Here is an 18,150-nt window from a genome sequence, read left to right as displayed (position 1 = left end):
TTCCAGCCATAATAATTTATACAATTTTATCGAGCATATTTACATATGTATGTATGTATATACTTTATTGTACATAGAAATAAAAACACGAAAAACACAGTTACAGAGTAAATTAAATACAACAAAGGCGAACTTATCCCTGTATGGGATATGTTCGCCTTTGTTGGGAAATGGGAATTTGATGGGAAAAATAAATAAATATTCAATATATAATATAAATAGATATGAATTCGAACCAGAAAAGTAAAGGAAATTAAAAAAGTAGAAGTACTCAATGAAACTAGGAAGTCGTAACCAAAGTATGGGAAAGCCACAATTTTTTAAGCTTCTCCTTGAGTGATGCTACAGATTGGGATTGCCTCACCGACACCGGAATCTCGTTCCATAACTTAACGGCATGGACAATAAAGGATTTCTTGTATGTGCGCGTCGTATTGGAAAGAATTGTGAGTGAAAGATTGGTGCTTGATCGAAGGCGATGACCACTACCAGAAGCTAAATAACTAAATCTTTCGGAAAGGTAAGGTGGCGAAGCAGGATTGAATAGAACATTGAAAAGCAATGATAGGACATGCATATCTCGTCAACGACGAATCGGAAGCCAGCCAAGCTGAGATCGGAACTGGGATACATGATCAAACTTACGTAGACCGAAAATGTATCGAATACAAATATTTTGCAATTGTGGCCGCCTCTCCCATAGCCGCCTACGGTATATAAATGAGACCGTAAAGAGGGGAAAGGCGGCAACTTATATATATGTTATATTAGGGGGATCTATTGGGGTATAGAATGCATCGCATACATACCTTCATATCCCATAAGGGACTCTTCATCTTCACTCTCTCTGCACCTCAACTCCTGGGCCAGAGGAGCCTTAATCTGCTTCGCTTATCTTAAGGCGGCTGAATGTATGACACCCGAGATCTGTGGGTAAAATTGCTCTATGAACATGGTATTCTCCAAACCATTAACCCCCACACATAAATCTATATATCTTACTAGTGAGCCCCATCTTACCCGGCCGGATGTAGGTTACATAATGCCAACTACCTAAGTAGCTGTATAGTCAAGGGGGCGTACCGCAGCCGAAGCTGCCCCTTGCGTGTTGATAAAGGAGTAACTAGCGGCCGAAGCCACCTTACTCCTACACGGGGATAAAGGAGAACCTAGCAGCCGAAGCCACAGAACTCCTAACGCCTTTCTCTGGTTTCAAGGGGGCGTACCACAGCCGAAGCTGCCCCTTGCGTGCTGATAAAGGAGTAACTAGCGGCCGAAGCCACCTTACTCCTACACGGGGATAAAGGAGAACCTAGCAGCCGAAGCCACAGAACTCCTAACGCCTTTCTCTATAGTAGCCGCCCCCCTTACGGGGAGCATCTAGCAGCTAAACCTGCCATTCTCTTACACATTGATATAGGAGGATCTGCGGCCGAAGCCGCAGACTCCTACACAATCATAAGTCCCTAGTCCGCCTTACCTAAGATGGGCTCCCAATAGCTTCCACGTCAAGGTCACGTGGCAAGCTCGAACCAGAAAGGAATAAAGGAGATAATCGCACAGAGAAACCATACCACTACTGCGAGCTTTCACCAAGTAAATAAAATACTTAGCTTTAGATGATTCCGGACAGCTGTAGGCTTCCTCACTTTATATCACATTTTATAGAACTAGCGCGTTTCGCGCCATACTGAATCTAGCTTCACCAACTTACTACGTTGGTTAACTTACCACAGTTCCACATAGAGGGCGCTGTTCGGTGTTGCCGCAGGTGAATTAGTATTGTGGCATCGGATTTTCGCGTCCGTCGCGACACTCCCCAACACAGGCAGGAATAGGGCGACTAGATTGCTGGTCCATTCTTTGATCTTCTCAAGGGCTCGAAGAGCTGCGGCTCTCTTAGGTCTTGACTCGTTGCCTAGCGTAACCTCCTCCAGGTTGTGTGATTCTGGCTTAGTGTGCTCGTAAGATTCGAGGTCGACGACCGCGAACGGTTCTGGTTCGGACATAGACTTAGGCTTAGGCTCGTTTGACTCACTATACATAGGCTCTAGGATTCGTTGAGAGGAACTCCTTCCCTCTACTGGCGAGGCATAAGGTTGTACTTCTTCTTCTGGCTTATCTCTGACTGCTTGCGCGCATCTTTGCTCAGAAAGAGACTCGGATTCGGCAACATCGTTGACGGAATCCACCGTCATGTCATCTCTGCGTGACGAACGGGGTAGATTAGGAAGTTGCAGAGGTTCTTCTGCGCTTTCGTCGTAAGATGATGTTTGTTTACACTGTTCTTCTCCATCTTCGATCTCTAACGGGTAGAGATGCGCGATAGATCTTGTATACTCTGTATCTCCTACTCGTACCGTGGCAACCCTACATAAACCGTCGGCGCCTTTTCTTAAAGATAATATTTTCCCAACTTTCCAATTGACTCTGTTCTTCGTGTCACCTTTGATCTGCACGATTTGACCTATCTTTGGAGCCAACTTGGATATTACCCTAGGTTCTTTAGGATGGTGGGAATATCTTTCTCTCAAATTTAGGAGATACCGGTTCTCGAACATCTCTTTAAATTCTCTTAGAATTATCTGTGCTTTCTTCCAACCTTTAATTAAATTGTCTTTAGTCACCGTTCCTTGTGACGTAGTAGGATCCTTTCCTGACGTTTCCATAATGATACATTTTCCCATGGTAAGAAAATCTGAAGGTTTTAATACATGATCAGGCTCCGAGTCCACGTAAGTTAAAGGTCTTGTGTTAAGAACCGCTTCTATTTCTTTAACCACTGTAACCAGCTGGCTGTCATTCAATAAATGTTTCTGTAAAGTTTTCTTCATACAGTTCTTAACCAATCCGACTAATCTCTCGTAGAATCCTCCATGCCATGGTGCTAACTGTGGTATAAATTTCCATTTTATTTCTTTATCTACGCAGTATGGATTCTGAAGAATCTCCGAGAGTAACTTAAAGTGAGCTGCGTTGTCAGACGTTATCAAGATAGGCACTCCTCTTGCTGAAATCATCCTGCGTAAGGCCAATAAACCTTCTTCCGCTGTTAGGTCCTTTACAACTTCTAGGTGAATGGCTCTTACAGCCAAACATGTATATAGGCTAATCCACCTTTTGCAATTGCCATTCCCATTGTTAACTAGAAGTGGTCCCAGGTAGTCGGTACCAACGTATGTAAATGGAGAACTATAGTTGACTCTCTCTTTCGGTAAAGCAGGAGTTTCCGGTAGTCTATATGGCCCTCCGTCATGTCTCATACATTCAGGGCATTTCTTCAGGATCCTTTGAACTTGGCTTCTTCCTTGTGGAATCCAGTATGTTTCCCTTATCTTGTCTAACGTGTGACTCACTCCAACATGTTTATTTTCTTGATGAGTCTTTATTATAATTTCGTTGGTGAAATCTGAATTTTTTGGAATAAGTATAGGATAGCGTTTGTCAAATGACCAGTTTGTGTGTTTCATACGACCTTTGCACCTCAGTAACTCATCTATATCTTTAAATATGCCTAAATTCAAACTTAAACTAGTTACTTTTCCCTCTACTTCTAGAGGAAAATACTCTGATTGAATTTCTTTCAATTTTTGAAACTTATTGTCTGGCATCTGACCATTCTCTTGATTTATTATCTCTTTTGCAGTTGTGCCATCTTCCGTTTCCACCGGGTTAACATTAGGTATATCTGGATCATCTATTTCCATCAGTTCTTCATCTTCTTGGATCCCAAGACCCTCCCCAGTCAAGAGAGAACTGGTGGGTCCACTGCCGGATGTAGTTGGCCACGTCTTCGGATCTTCTACTATAAATTGTGGACCACTCAGCCATTTCTCCCCGTCCTCTCTCGAACAGGTGGGTCTGGTGCCTACGTCTGCTGGGTTTAGGTCTGTTGGAAGGTATCTGATTTCCAGATCTTTATTTGTTCTGATCTCTTCTATCCTCCTGGCAACGAAAGGTGGTAATAGTTTGTCAGATTTACACCATTCTATGACTATCTGGCTGTCGGTCCACAAGACTTGCCTTGCTATCTTCTGCTGGAAGAATTTAAGAACGAACTTTATCAATCTACTGCCAATCAGTACTCCTAATAGTTCAAGACGGGGTATCTTGAGACTCTCCTGATCTTTACTTGGTATTAAACGGGATTTACCAATGATGAAGCTTTTCCCCGAGCCGCAAACTAAAAAGACTGATGCTGCATAAGCCTGTAGGGAGGCGTCAGTGAAACAGTGTAGTTGGTAGCCTTTTCCCACTGGTGTCTTCATGTAGCATCTGTTCACTGACACTTCCCTAATGGCTTCTAAGTTCTGTCTGATGACGTTCCACTCTTCTGTTAGTTCGCTTGACAATGGCGAGTCCCACGACACTCCAGCCTTCCAGAGTCCTTGTAGAAAGAGTTTAGATGATAGAGTATAGGGCACGGCATAACCACATGGATCATAGATTGATGCAATAGTCTTCAGTATTCCTCTTTTTGTGACTGCTTCCTCTTGCAAGTTAGGTTTCAACTGAAGAGTATCTTTCTTAATGTCCCATTCTAAACCAAGTACCTTTACTTTATCTTCTTTACATGTATCAGAAACTTTCTTCATAAATTCTCGAGAATTTGAGCTCCAATCCCTGAGTGACATTGAAATATCTTGAAAAGATCCTTTTAGATTTCTGTAGAGCTCCATCGCTTCATCTGTAGTGCTGGAACCCGAAACAAAGTTGTCCACATATATGTCATTTGCTTTTAGTCTGACTTGTTGATGTTCCGCACTAGACAGGTGGTGTTTGATTGTTGCATTAAGCAAAAACGGTGACGAAATGACGCCAAATGGAACTCTACAAAACCTAAGGTGTAATAGGTTGTCTTGAGATATCGGTTTAGAGGTATCTTTGAGCCACAGGAATCTGGTTACGTCACGATCCTTTTCGTGTAACGCCATCTGTAAGAACGCCTTTTCAATATCCGAGGTTAGTCCTATCTGATGAGTTCTAAATTTAATGAGTAAACCTGTGAGGTCTTCTAACATGAGTGGTCCTCTGTATAAACATTCGTTCAGACTCTTGGTGTCTTTGCTGCTCTTGGAGCTAGCATCATAAACTATTCTCATAGGTTTCCCTCGATGGCATACTCCATGGAAGGGTAGGTAGTGAACTACGTTATCCGTTGACGTTCTTGAAGCAAGTACAACTTCTATTATACCTTTATCTAATTGTTGTTTAAACGTATCATCGTATGATAACAACGTGCCTTGATCCATACGCTTCAATAAGCTTGATAAACGACCAAAAGCCATTCCAAGATTATTGGGTAAGTCCGGTGGGTAAGTTATCCATGGCCAGCTTACCGTGTAACGATTATTTAATTTCACAGTGGTATTATTAAAATACTTGATTGCTTCTTCTTCTCTAGTTGCTTTCGGTGAATCACTAATACCTATACATTCTAGTTCCCAGAGGCTCTTTATGTCTCCATCACAAAGGGGTGGGTCAGGTTGATGAAGCTTCGTTTCTATACAAGTCTGAGCGTAAGTCACTACATAGGGCTCGTCACTAAGCTGTGGTTCTGTTCTACCACTTATTATCCAACCAAGGGCAGAATCGACCAGGAACAGGTTACTACCCAATTGTATTTTCTTCTCGTAAATTAGGTTGAAGTAGTACTCGTTTCCAACCAGAATCTGCACCTGTCCGCTTAGCGAGCCGTCATCCGCTAGTATATATGACTCCGGTAAGTCCTTCAACTTGACAGTGGGTATGTATCCTCTTGAAATACGTTCAACGCAGTTGGCTTGTATAACTATCTTCTTATTTGTCCTTGACAGCAATTGTAAAGTAACTATTGGACTATGTATTTCTTTAGGAGGATCTTCACCGAAGGTAAATATAGTTAAATGACTTTCCTCTTCAATGGGAAGCTTCAATTCCTTGGCAGTTTGAAATGTGACGTAGGAGCGCTGAGAGCCTGGATCTAAAAGAAGTCTATATTTATATTGTTTATTTTTATTATCTAGGGGGTTAGCCCTAACGACAGAAGTTTGAAGAGTAGTGAATCCCTTTCCTAGAACCGTCAGGACTGTTTCTTCATTGCAGTATTCTTCTGAAAATTTAAATGGCATAAAGCTCTGTTATGCGGTGTCTCACTACAGCAAATGCTACACTTACGTTTGTTCTTGCAGTCTTTTATAAAGTGGCCTAACTTCAAACACATGAAGCATTTCTTTCCAAGTCGTTTCTTTCTTTCTGCTAAGGTAGTAGCTTCAGAGCACTTATCATTGTAATGATCACCTTTGCAAAAGATGCATGTCCACGCTGTTCTCCCCTTCGGAGAGCCCTGCTGAGGTTCTGGTTGATCCTTGTTAGAAGTCGGAGTTTGTTTTGGTCTGTTCCATTTATTGGGTTTATTAATACTATCAAACTTATTCTTCCTTTCCGCTCTTCTATCAAAACCTCCTTGAGGATTTTGTTTCTTAGGGGGACCTTGTTGCTGTTTGGGTGGATATGCGCTTCTTGCACGTTTCAAATTTATATGTAGAGTTCCGACTGTACTATCTTCTGCTTTATGCGTGCGTTTTCTTCCTGAAATCCTTTCAGCATCCTCTTTTGCGGTAATAATTCTATCTAATTGGTTCCTGATTTCTTGTATAGAATCATCATTAACCTTCAGCTTAATTTCGTAAACTAGATCGGGTGGAAATTTCTCCAGCAACATAAAACGAAGATGATTGTGATTGATGTTTTCACCTAATGATTCCAAAATTTTGAGATTTCGTTCAACTTCGTTGAATGTCTTTCTACAGTCTTCAGCGGTGCTTTTGGCCATCTTAACCTTATATAGTGTTGCATAATGCGCGTCAATGAGATGAGAGGTCTTGCGGAAACGCTCCTTCAGGATTGATATGGCTATTCTATAATTAGCATTAGTAGTAGACAGACCATCTATGGCTTTCTTGGCATCTCCCGTCACCGAGGCTTTAAGATAGGAGAGCTTGTCAACATCAGGCAGATTTCTTGAATCAATGTTGCTCTTGAAGGAGTCCCAGAACTCACACCAAAAGAGCACATCTCCACTATACACCGGCAGCTGTAGTTTAGGGAGTCGGCACGAGGCATTCGCTTCCGGAGGTTTCTCTGTAGCGTTGCTTTTCAAAGTTATTTGATCGATCTTCACTTTAAGTTCAGCCAAAGTCTCCTCTGCTTGAAGTTGCAATCCACTCAGTAAACATATTTCATCAGAAGCAGGTGTCGAAGCCAAGCGAAAGTACTCCATCAAGTCGTTGTCAAGTCTTTTCAGAGATGCATCTAATTTACTGTAAGTAATTTGAGCCTGCCCTAAGTTCTCTGAATTAATGGTAACAGGAATAACTTCTATGTCTGTGGTGAGTTTGTCGTTAATGAGCCTAAGCCTTCTTAAAAGCAAATCGTCCATTATGTTGTTTGTATAAGCTCTTTTCTTGTTTAATCCTGTAACGTATAGAAATAAACCCATTTAACCTAAAGTCCTATTTATTTGCTTATGTTTGAAATGATTACGCTTGTAGATTTAATTAATACTGCCTTGCAGTAACTATGTTTCATACTACTTTAGGTTGTTTAATTTTAAATTATTTTATTTATTCTTTATTTTAATGATCTCAAAATATTGAAATCTAAATTTAACTAATGATCTCTAAAATCCTTTCAAATTTGAAACCAAAAAAGAATAAAAATCAAAGTCAATTAAATTACATGAATGAAACCATTGACCCAATTATAATCCGATGTTTCATTTAAATATCATGAGAGGGAGTAAAACAAGGATGGAAGGCAACATAACATACACACCTACATATAAATGTGTCTAGTTTTATCTTTATAATTTATAGGTTACACCAATACAAGCGTCATCGACGTCAGTAAGTGATGTTGACGTTTATACACTGTTGCCACAACACAACCTCTAATGTTGGTGTCTCTGATTCAAGCTCACTCGTAGCACAACGAAAATTAATACTTTATTTCCATTTCACTTGTTTTATTGATCTATTTAATGATTATTTTATTTTTATTTCACTTGTTTGGTTTATTTATTTAGTAATAATTTTAATTTTATTTCACTTGCTTGGTTTATTTATTTAGTAATCATTTTAATTTTATTTATTTGAACACTTCAAAGAATCACTTATCTAATGAGTCTAATTGCACATAAAAGTCACCACAATAAATCTGGAAAGAAGATGTTAACTTATATATACACATACACACCACAATTGCTTTCGTATAATATAATCATGGACTTCAATATGGAATGCATGTAAAATAAATCAGGTATAAGTTCCCTTTAGGCCTATATACATAATATTGTATATAATTATACTTCTTACTTAACGTTTACTTACTCAACTAAATCCTTTGTACATACGCCGTAAATCAATTCACAAAGAAATAAATTGTCTTTCTTAGTTTAAATAAGGTAGCGTAATAATACCAAACTATCTAACTAGGGAACCCGAGATAACATTCCAGAAGGCCTATAGTAAGCTTGGAAAATTACTAAAATTCGCCTTTTGTTTGGAAAATTCTAGATATTTCTAAAACTGAGTCGTACTAATATGAGCCGTGTTACCTAAACAATAGGGTTGACTCTTGTCTACGGTCGTCCCCAACTATCAACTTCTAGAAAGTGAAATTATTTCAATAAAGTAGGAGACGAAATCGACTCATAATTCATACATACGGAAGGATACTTGGTTAAAAACGGATTCCTTTTCTTGTTAGAAACCCAAATTATCATGGCCGCCATGCTGTCGGATCGCTTGCTATGAAATAATTTTCGTCGCTCGCATTTGTTTTACAGAATAGAGCTCTGTCACTGTGAAGTAAATGTTTAAAAACTTACCGAGAAATAGTCTAGTCCGATAGCAGGTCTAATCAGGGGGGTTTTCGTCAAATCCGAGTTGTCTTGTCCGGTGTGGTTGGCGGCGGCGAGTTCACTGTACCTATGAAGCAAATACGTAATTTTTCACAATCTTGCCTATCTACACGCTTATCCCTTTGTTGGTGCCCTTTAAATTATAATATTCTCAATATTTACCAGCATAATTTGAGGAACCTTCCCGGGGAACTCGCGTCTGCTTGGAGATCTTCCGCCAACGATTCAAAATGGTGGAACGTTCACTTTGCAACAGTCAGTGTTGCCAAAGTCAACTCAAACCCCATAAATTTCGATAAATATGAAATGAATTTAGGGCCTTTAACAAATTTCTTTCTTCTTTATGTTGATTCCGTATAAATGATTGCATCCTTGTGTTCTTAAAACTACTTAAGTTCTAAAGTATAACGTAAATATAAAAGGTAAAATGTAGAGTGCTTACTCATACAAACTCTTATCTACTACACGTACGTTTCTTATAAGATGCTTATTAGTTATTCTGACTCGCATACGTTTACTTATTATAATCATATTAAATCCACAACTCTAACAACTAATGTATAATAAAATAAAGTAAATCTTCTACTTATATCTAAGTACGCTTTGCTATGACGTACCTACTGAAGCGTCTTATTGGAAATTGGTTATCGTATAACTTTTCTATGTTGAATCAGCTTAGCGACATAATTTTTCTTTCTTCTTTAATTTTCTTGAGAATCCCGATAATCCGCACATTTTCCGCGATTTGGTGGATAATCTTCCTAGTGTGGCAACACCTGCCATCTTGTTCTAGGCGGTTCGCGCCGCCTATTTTTCCGGTTACGTTGGTAACTCGAAGGCATTATTACCCAATAGTGTATCACTTAATTTAAAGTAATAAATATCATAATTGATAAATATAGACAAATGCACCAATCCCTTTTTTATTCATCTTTGTTTATTCTTTTACTAATTTGCGACTCCATTCTAATTGGAAAATAAAATACATCCATTATGAAAATGTCGTGTGACTGCTTCCGGTCACCGCGATGTAATTTCTTCATGTTGGCTCCGTACAATGTTGATGTTCTGTCGTTCACGTATATAAAAACATGACTTATTAACTCAAAATATCTTCAATTGATGAATATTAATGCCAGCCTCTTTATTTAAACAAGCCTAAATTAATATCGAACCAGATGTAATAAGAAAACACCTTAAAATGTACACATAAAATATAAAACCTCGCAGTTTTCGCTACTGTTAGCGCCATCTATGATTTCCGATAGTAAACATATATGCCTATAGTGAAGATGTATGCTTTGCATTCTTTATATTATTTATTCTCAACAAAGCCTTGGTTCTTTAACTGCTGAATCCCAGCATTAACCACCATTGTGGCCGCCTCTCCCCTAGCCGCCTACGGTATATAAATGAGACCGTAAAGAGGGGAAAGGCGGCAACTTATATATATATATGCTTATTATATGGGGGGATCTATTGGGGTATAGAATGCATCGCATACATACCTTCATATCCCATAAGGGACTCTTCATCTTCACTCTCTCTGCACCTCAACTCCTGGGCCAGAGGAGCCTTAATCTGCTTCGCTTATCTTAAGGCGGCTGAATGTATGACACCCGAGATCTGTGGGTAAAATTGCTCTATGAACATGGTATTCTCCAAACCATTAACCCCCACACATAAATCTATATATCTTACTAGTGAGCCCCATCTTACCCGGCCGGATGTAGGTTACATAATGCCAACTACCTAAGTAGCTGTATAGTCAAGGGGGCGTACCGCAGCCGAAGCTGCCCCTTGCGTGTTGATAAAGGAGTAACTAGCGGCCGAAGCCACCTTACTCCTACACGGGGATAAAGGAGAACCTAGCAGCCGAAGCCACAGAACTCCTAACGCCTTTCTCTGGTTTCAAGGGGGCGTACCACAGCCGAAGCTGCCCCTTGCGTGCTGATAAAGGAGTAACTAGCGGCCGAAGCCACCTTACTCCTACACGGGGATAAAGGAGAACCTAGCAGCCGAAGCCACAGAACTCCTAACGCCTTTCTCTATAGTAGCCGCCCCCCTTACGGGGAGCATCTAGCAGCTAAACCTGCCATTCTCTTACACATTGATATAGGAGGATCTGCGGCCGAAGCCGCAGACTCCTACACAATCATAAGTCCCTAGTCCGCCTTACCTAAGATGGGCTCCCAATAGCTTCCACGTCAAGGTCACGTGGCAAGCTCGAACCAGAAAGGAATAAAGGAGATAATCGCACAGAGAAACCATACCACTACTGCGAGCTTTCACCAAGTAAATAAAATACTTAGCTTTAGATGATTCCGGACAGCTGTAGGCTTCCTCACTTTATATCACATTTTATAGAACTAGCGCGTTTCGCGCCATACTGAATCTAGCTTCACCAACTTACTACGTTGGTTAACTTACCACAGTTCCACATAGAGGGCGCTGTTCGGTGTTGCCGCAGGTGAATTAGTATTGTGGCATCGGATTTTCGCGTCCGTCGCGACAGCAATCGCTCGAATTTGTCCAGTAACTCCTCACTAAGTAAAAAAGATGGTATGGAATGGTGGACTGTATGAATAAAAGGGAGGAATATACCTTTGATATTGTTTTAATAAATATTTACAATAAATAGAAAATCACATCAACGACACAACCAAATCAGTATAAAAAAGTAACCTGAAGTAAACAGAATGACAAATACTTTTTAAGTCAATTTTGAATTTGAATTTATAATAGACAAATAAGAAAAATAAGCCTGATGCTGCAAAGAGTGTGCAACATCCTGCCCCTCGTGCAGCTATGCACCAACTAACTTAAGTACATTAATAAAGGCTTAAGTGGTAAGTCTAATTATTTTTTTAAGGGAACGGCGTAGCGTACCCCCAGCCGTCGCAACGTCCACCACCCTGGTCACGCCATCCTTTCCAGGAAAAATATTGGTTATCCTTCCTTTGGGCCACGTTCCGCGCGGCAGTGATTCATCCACTATTACCACCACATCTCCTATTTGAAGTACCTGACCGCGATCTCCTTTCACGTTGATTCGTGTTTGCATCGCATTTCCAAAAGTGGTCTGATAACCTTATTGCCTTCTTCCACTTTGAGCGACCGAACAGGTCACGGTCTTCTAAGGTCGATGGCAAGGTTTGATTTTATGGACACCCAATTAGGAAGTGGGAAGGTGTAAGGCTGGTTGGGTCCTCTGGGTCTGTGGACACGTGCGTCAGTGGGCGAGAATTCGCAATCGCTTCAGCTTCCATCAGCAGCGTCGTTAGTGTCTCCTCCTTGGGGAACCTTTCGTTAAGTATTGCCTTCAGCGCCACCTTTACTGTTCTTACTAGACGCTCCGTACATCCACCAAAAGACGGCGCTGCAGCGGGAATAAAACTCCACTTGATTCCTCTAGTCGCTGCTTCTTCTTGAATGTCATCTGAGTAGAATTGTCGTAGGATACGGTTTGCTCCAATGAAGGCGGTCCCATTGTCTGAGCAAAATTGTATTTGGGGTACCTCGTCTGGCAATGAAACGCCTCAAGCTCATTATGGCGGAGTCTGAAGAAAGGCTGTGTACCAATTCCAGGTGTAATGCCCTTGTTGTGCGGCATGTGTAAAGAGCCACGTAACGTTTTTCATGGCGGCGTCCCACAGTAACATTGACAGGGCCAAAATAGTCTAGGCCAGTAAATGTAAATGCCCGTTGGTGGTGAGCAAGCCTTTGAGGTGGTAGGTCTCCAGTGGCGGGGTTCATAGGCTTCGATTTGCGAATCTTGCAAAGCAGGCATTTCTGAGCGACTGACCTGACTGTATCTCGAAGCCTCAGAAGCCAGAATCTTTGCCTTAGTTCATTAATGACGTATTCGTTATTAGCATGACCTGCTCGTCTGTGGTAAAACTGTACTAACAGCCGTGCGACCGGGTGACGACAATTCAATTCAATTCAATTCAAATATACTTTATTCATGTAGGCCTAGCAACAAGCACTTATGAATAGTAAGACAGTATTACATATAATTATCTTAATCTAATTATCAGAGCAATTTATTGATGTTGTAAATATTATTCCATATATAATACTAATGAATATAATTCATAGATCAAATTTAATACTAAAACTTTCACAAAATATAGTCATGCAAAAAAAAAAATGTATAAAAAATACTAGTCTAGATTGTTTCTAGAATAAATTCTAAATGTCAAACAAATATAATAAAAACAACAAAGGAAATACATGCATTGGAATATCCATTTCATCATCATTATTCAAATATAATAAATAATTAATCATTTCGAATCACAATTAATCCCACGTTGTTTTATCATTCATGTAGTCTTGTGTGGTATAATAAGCTTTAGAAATAAGTTTACGCTTTACATGATTCTTAAATTTATTAATTGGTAACTCAGTAATATGGTTTGGAAGTTTATTATAAAATCTCACACAATTACCCATGAATGATTTTTTAATTTTATGGAGCCGAGTGAAGGGCACGGCGAACTTATGTTTATTTCTAGTATTAATATTATGAATGTCACAATTTTTCTTAAAATCGGCAATATTTTTATGCACATACAGAATATTCTCATAAATGTATTGACAGTGCACTGTCATGATGTCAATTTCCTTAAATTTATCTCTCAGTGAGTCTCTATGGTTCATTTTATATATTGCTCGAATAGCCCTCTTCTGCAGAACAAAAATGGTATTTATATCTGAAGCACCACCCCACAGTAAAATACCATATGACATAATGCTATGGAAGTAACTAAAATATACTAATCGAGCTGTTTTGACATCAGTTAACTGACGGATTTTGCTTACTGCAAAAGCTGCAGAACTCAGTCTATTCGAAAGAGTAGCAATATGGGGACCCCACTGGAGTTTAGAATCTAAAGTTATACCAAGAAAAACTGTACTATCAACTAATTCCAATTCCTCATCCTTCACAATGACACTTGTTTTTACATGCCTTACATTACTAGTGACAAACTTAATACATTTAGTCTTATTCTCATTTAACAATAAATTATTAACATTGAACCAATTTACTACTTTTGAAATAGCATCGTTTACATCATTGTAAGCTTGTTGCTGTCGTTTGACTTTGAAAATAAGTGAAGTGTCGTCTGCAAACAATACTATATCATGGTGGGTCTTTACAAGGAATGGCAAGTCATTTATGTAGATAAGGAACAGGAAAGGTCCCAATATTGACCCCTGTGGTACACCCATAGAGACCAATGACCCCGGTGATCGCTGTCCATTCACATCGACCCTTTGTATTCTACCATTTAAGTAGGACTTAAGTAAATCCAGTGCCGCTCCTCTAACTCCATAATAGTGTAGTTTCCTGATTAATGTTTCATGACAAACGCAGTCGAAGGCCTTAGACAAATCACAGAAGATACCTATAGCATCTCGTGACTCCTCCCAGGCATCGAAGATATGCTTAATTAGCTCAACACCAGCATCGGTTGTCGAGCGACCCCGTGTAAAACCAAACTGCTTATTATGCATTAAATTATTGACGTTAAAATGTCGTACTAATTGAGAAAGAATTAATTTTTCAAAAATCTTACTGAACGTTGGTAGCACAGATATCGGTCTAAAGTTAGTGGGGTCAGAGTTGCTACCCGATTTAAATAAAGGAGTTATTTTACTATGTTTCATTAAATCAGGAAACTCGCCGCAATCAACACTGTTGTTAAATATAATTACTAAGTCAGGCGCTATAATTTCTACTAAGGATTTGACAGCATGGACAGAGACTCCCCAGAGGTCATTCGTTTTTTTGACATTAACCGAATTAAACGCCTTTACTACATCGGAGGTACAAACACGTTCAAAATGAAAATCTCCACAACACTCTGGAGCGTTATCTTTTAATAGAGTAACAGCGGATGAGGGTGATGAATTTAAATCCTTAGTTGTGAAAACTGGTACGTCAGTGAAAAAAATTTCAAATTCTGTAGCTACTTCTAAATTGGAATCTATAATTTTGTTATCAATATTTAGTTTAAAATCATTCACTCTGTGTTTCGAGCGACCAGTCTCCACATTGATTACTTTCCAGGTTGCTTTAATAATGTTGGGACTATTTTTTATTCTTTGACTTAGATAATTTCGCTTAGCTATATGACAATCTATTTTAAACTTTTTCGAATATTGCTTGACATGTTCTTTAAATTCATCACTCGTGTTAAACCGCCGTTCCTCATACAAGGCATACAGTGCACGTCTTCGTTGATGTAAGTCCGCAGTAGCCCACTCACTAAAAACTGATGCACCACTAACTACGACCGATTTTGAAGTAAATATCGCATTATAATGATCCATAAAAGTGTGAAAGAATGAATTATACATACTATTTGGACCCATATCGGAAGACAAAAAGGGTAGCGCCTGAACTAGACTTTGCTTCATTCTTTCTACGCGGTCCGAGGTTACTGGTACAAAAGTTATTTGTTTTCTCAAAGTATTTTTCCTTAATGTCTCAAATACCATTAATTGACCTAAGTGGTCTGATTCTAAATTACTGATAACTTTTTTAGTAATAGGAACAATATCAGTGAAAATATTATCTATACAGGTTGCACTAGTAGCAGTCACTCTAGTAGGCTCCATAAACATGTGGTTGAGATTACCAGATTTGAATAGATTCAACAATCTACAAGACATTGTTGAATTTTCCAGAATATTTACATTAAAGTCGCCGCATATAAATAATTTCTTACTCGAAGATGATATTTTAAGTAGCACAGAATCCATTACACTTTCAAATATTTCAAAATTACTTAATGGCGGCCTATACACACAGACAACAATAAATTGCTCCAATTCTACTGCACTTAGTTCTATAGTCCGTTCAACAGACATGGATACAATATCCTTACGTTCCTTAAATTTTAACTGACTATTTAATATAATTAACGACCCACCATGTATGGAACTAATTCTGGTGAACGAACTTCCCACCTGATGATTATTAAATTGAGGCATTAATTCATTATTTGTTAACCAATGTTCAGTAATACATAAAATATCAACATAATAATCGTTCATAAAAAGTTCAATCTGTAAATCTTTTCCTCTAATACATTGAATGTTTTGATGCACCAGGTGGATATACTTTCCATGTTTACAGTATTTTTCATTATATTTATTTAAAACTAAATTGCCAGAGACAGAATCTTTTGTCTTAACAGCTAGTTTAAATCATTGGTTATGACTGGAACCAATTCCAAGCTCATACTGGGCTGCTCAATAGGAGCAGAGTTGTCTGCCAAATTCTTGGCAGAAATGTCAAGTAAATAGGATAGCGATAAAGCTATTTGTCTCTTGTAATAATTTGAAAGGTAACACTTACCTTTAGTCAAAAACACCATAGGCATATGGTATTTACTAACAAATTTGTTAGTGTCAATTATGATAAACTTACTACTATATGTACAAAGAATATATAGAGATATATTCAACTTATGTCTAATGTTATTTTCTGCCTCTGACATTTGCTCACAATAGGGGAATGTGAAAATAATAATTTCATGCACTGCAAGTGAATTTAACTGTTCAAAGTATTTAAGTAAATTATTTTTGTTCACATTTCCCCTATTACCCATAAGAATTAGCAGTGTTGTCTTAGAATTAATATTACTGTCATTTAAAATTTGTTTTAAGATATTTTCAAAGCTACTGTGAGGCAGACAATTGCTGATTGTACTAAGTCCCTTTAGGTAATAGTTTAAAAATGAGCTCATATTGCTCCCAATTTCATCACAATACATAATAATATTAGGTTTAGGTGTGCTTTGTTGTGGAGTGTGGAAGGAGCTATTATCATTTATTTGCTGTTGTGGTAAACTGTCACACAGGCTTGGATCGAGTACACTGGTCAACAAATGTCCAGTCGCTTGCTTACATGCACATGACTGGGCATTGGTCAGCGACTCAAACCGCTCTGAATTGTGCTTAATCTGGGATATTAAATCATCCATGGCTAAAGAATATTCATTAATCACCTTTTTCGAACTCTCATTTATTGTTTCTAGGGATTGTATAGAATCCTCCAAACTCTGAACTTTTGATTTTAAAATCTGTGTGTCAGTTTCATACTGTAGTTTACTATGTTCTAATTGAACAGAATACAAGTCTAACTTATCCACTAAATTAACATTAATTTTACAAAATCTCAATTTCTTAAAAAACAATTTATTCATTTTTGATAACCTCTGGTTTTTTTTAATCATTCTATTTAATTTAATATATTTTTTGAGTTTGTTTCCGCTGCAATTTACTAGTCTTGGTGTGGTGGATTCATTGATTAAATCTATACTAACAACAGGGTTTTCAATTGGAGCGGCAACCAACTGTGAGTCGGGCCGGACCAGTTCCTCGAATAAGTTTTGAGTGTGTGCCGCTGCAGCAATATTTTGGGCCTCCTGTAGCTCGTAGATTTGCTCGTGGGCGTCGTGCAGTGCTCTCTCTAATGAGTTGATGTCTGTCAAGGCCTGTTCATATGCTGCACTACACTCAGTAAACTTGTCAACCGTCTCCTGGAGCCGGGCCCGCTCTGAATTTACATCATTGTAAACATTTTCTAAAGAACATAGTTCCTTCTTTAACTTCTCTATACTATCAAGTGATAATAATAGTTCCTTTTCACTATCCTCTCTTTCACTAAGCAATTGAGCACACAATTCCTTGGATTTTTTTAATTCCAGCAAGGTAATTTGGAGTTTGTCAGCCTCCTGCTGGCGAACCGCTGCAGCTGCTCTGCGAGTTAGCATTATAAATATATTTTATAGTAGGATAGACCCAAAACAAACCAGGGAATTGCTTACTCAAGCTAAGCGATATTACGAGCGTACTTACATGAAATAGTGACGTTTCACTATGCCTACACTGTGTTCTGACTCTGTACAATGATTTACTACGCTGTAATACAAACAAAATTGGTAATAAATAGCGATAAAAACATAGAAAATATACCGAGACGAACACAAATTTAAATTTATAACCTACAACGGCTACAAATTTAAGATATTACAAGACACTTGTAAACGTCACTAAAGCACTTCACTTATTATGTACCATCAAGTAGTATCGGGAATCGTGATTCAGGGTCGATGTCTTCTACAACTTTTATCCTTCCAGCCAAGTGAATTAAATTATCTTCTCCCAGAGAAGGCGATAGTTTGATGAGGCGGCTGTTTGAAGGAATCGGCTTTGAGTTGACGATGCAG

The 18,150-nt window shown here is 38.7% G+C and overlaps 2 protein-coding genes across 2 annotated transcripts; both read right to left on the bottom strand.

Moving 5' to 3' along the window:
- Positions 1-791: 791 nt before the first annotated feature.
- Positions 792-4,712, bottom strand: LOC133533446 (uncharacterized). Its single transcript, XM_061872430.1, has 2 exons — positions 1,732-4,712; positions 792-927 (listed from the first exon to the last, which is right to left on the bottom strand). Coding segments are annotated over exons 1-2 (2,949 nt in total). The 5' UTR covers positions 4,680-4,712; the 3' UTR covers positions 792-926.
- Positions 4,684-7,420, bottom strand: LOC133515641 (uncharacterized). Its single transcript, XM_061848212.1, has 3 exons — positions 6,157-7,420; positions 4,908-6,091; positions 4,684-4,695 (listed from the first exon to the last, which is right to left on the bottom strand). The coding sequence occupies exons 1-3, from the start codon at positions 7,418-7,420 to the stop codon at positions 4,684-4,686; spliced, it is 2,460 nt and encodes an 819-aa protein (XP_061704196.1).
- Between the last annotated feature and the right edge of the window lie 10,730 nt (positions 7,421-18,150).

This window comes from Cydia pomonella, chromosome 2 (genome assembly GCF_033807575.1).
Source record: "Cydia pomonella isolate Wapato2018A chromosome 2, ilCydPomo1, whole genome shotgun sequence".
Classification (NCBI taxonomy): domain Eukaryota; kingdom Metazoa; phylum Arthropoda; class Insecta; order Lepidoptera; family Tortricidae; genus Cydia; species Cydia pomonella.
This window is presented reverse-complemented; position numbering and strand designations above follow the sequence as displayed.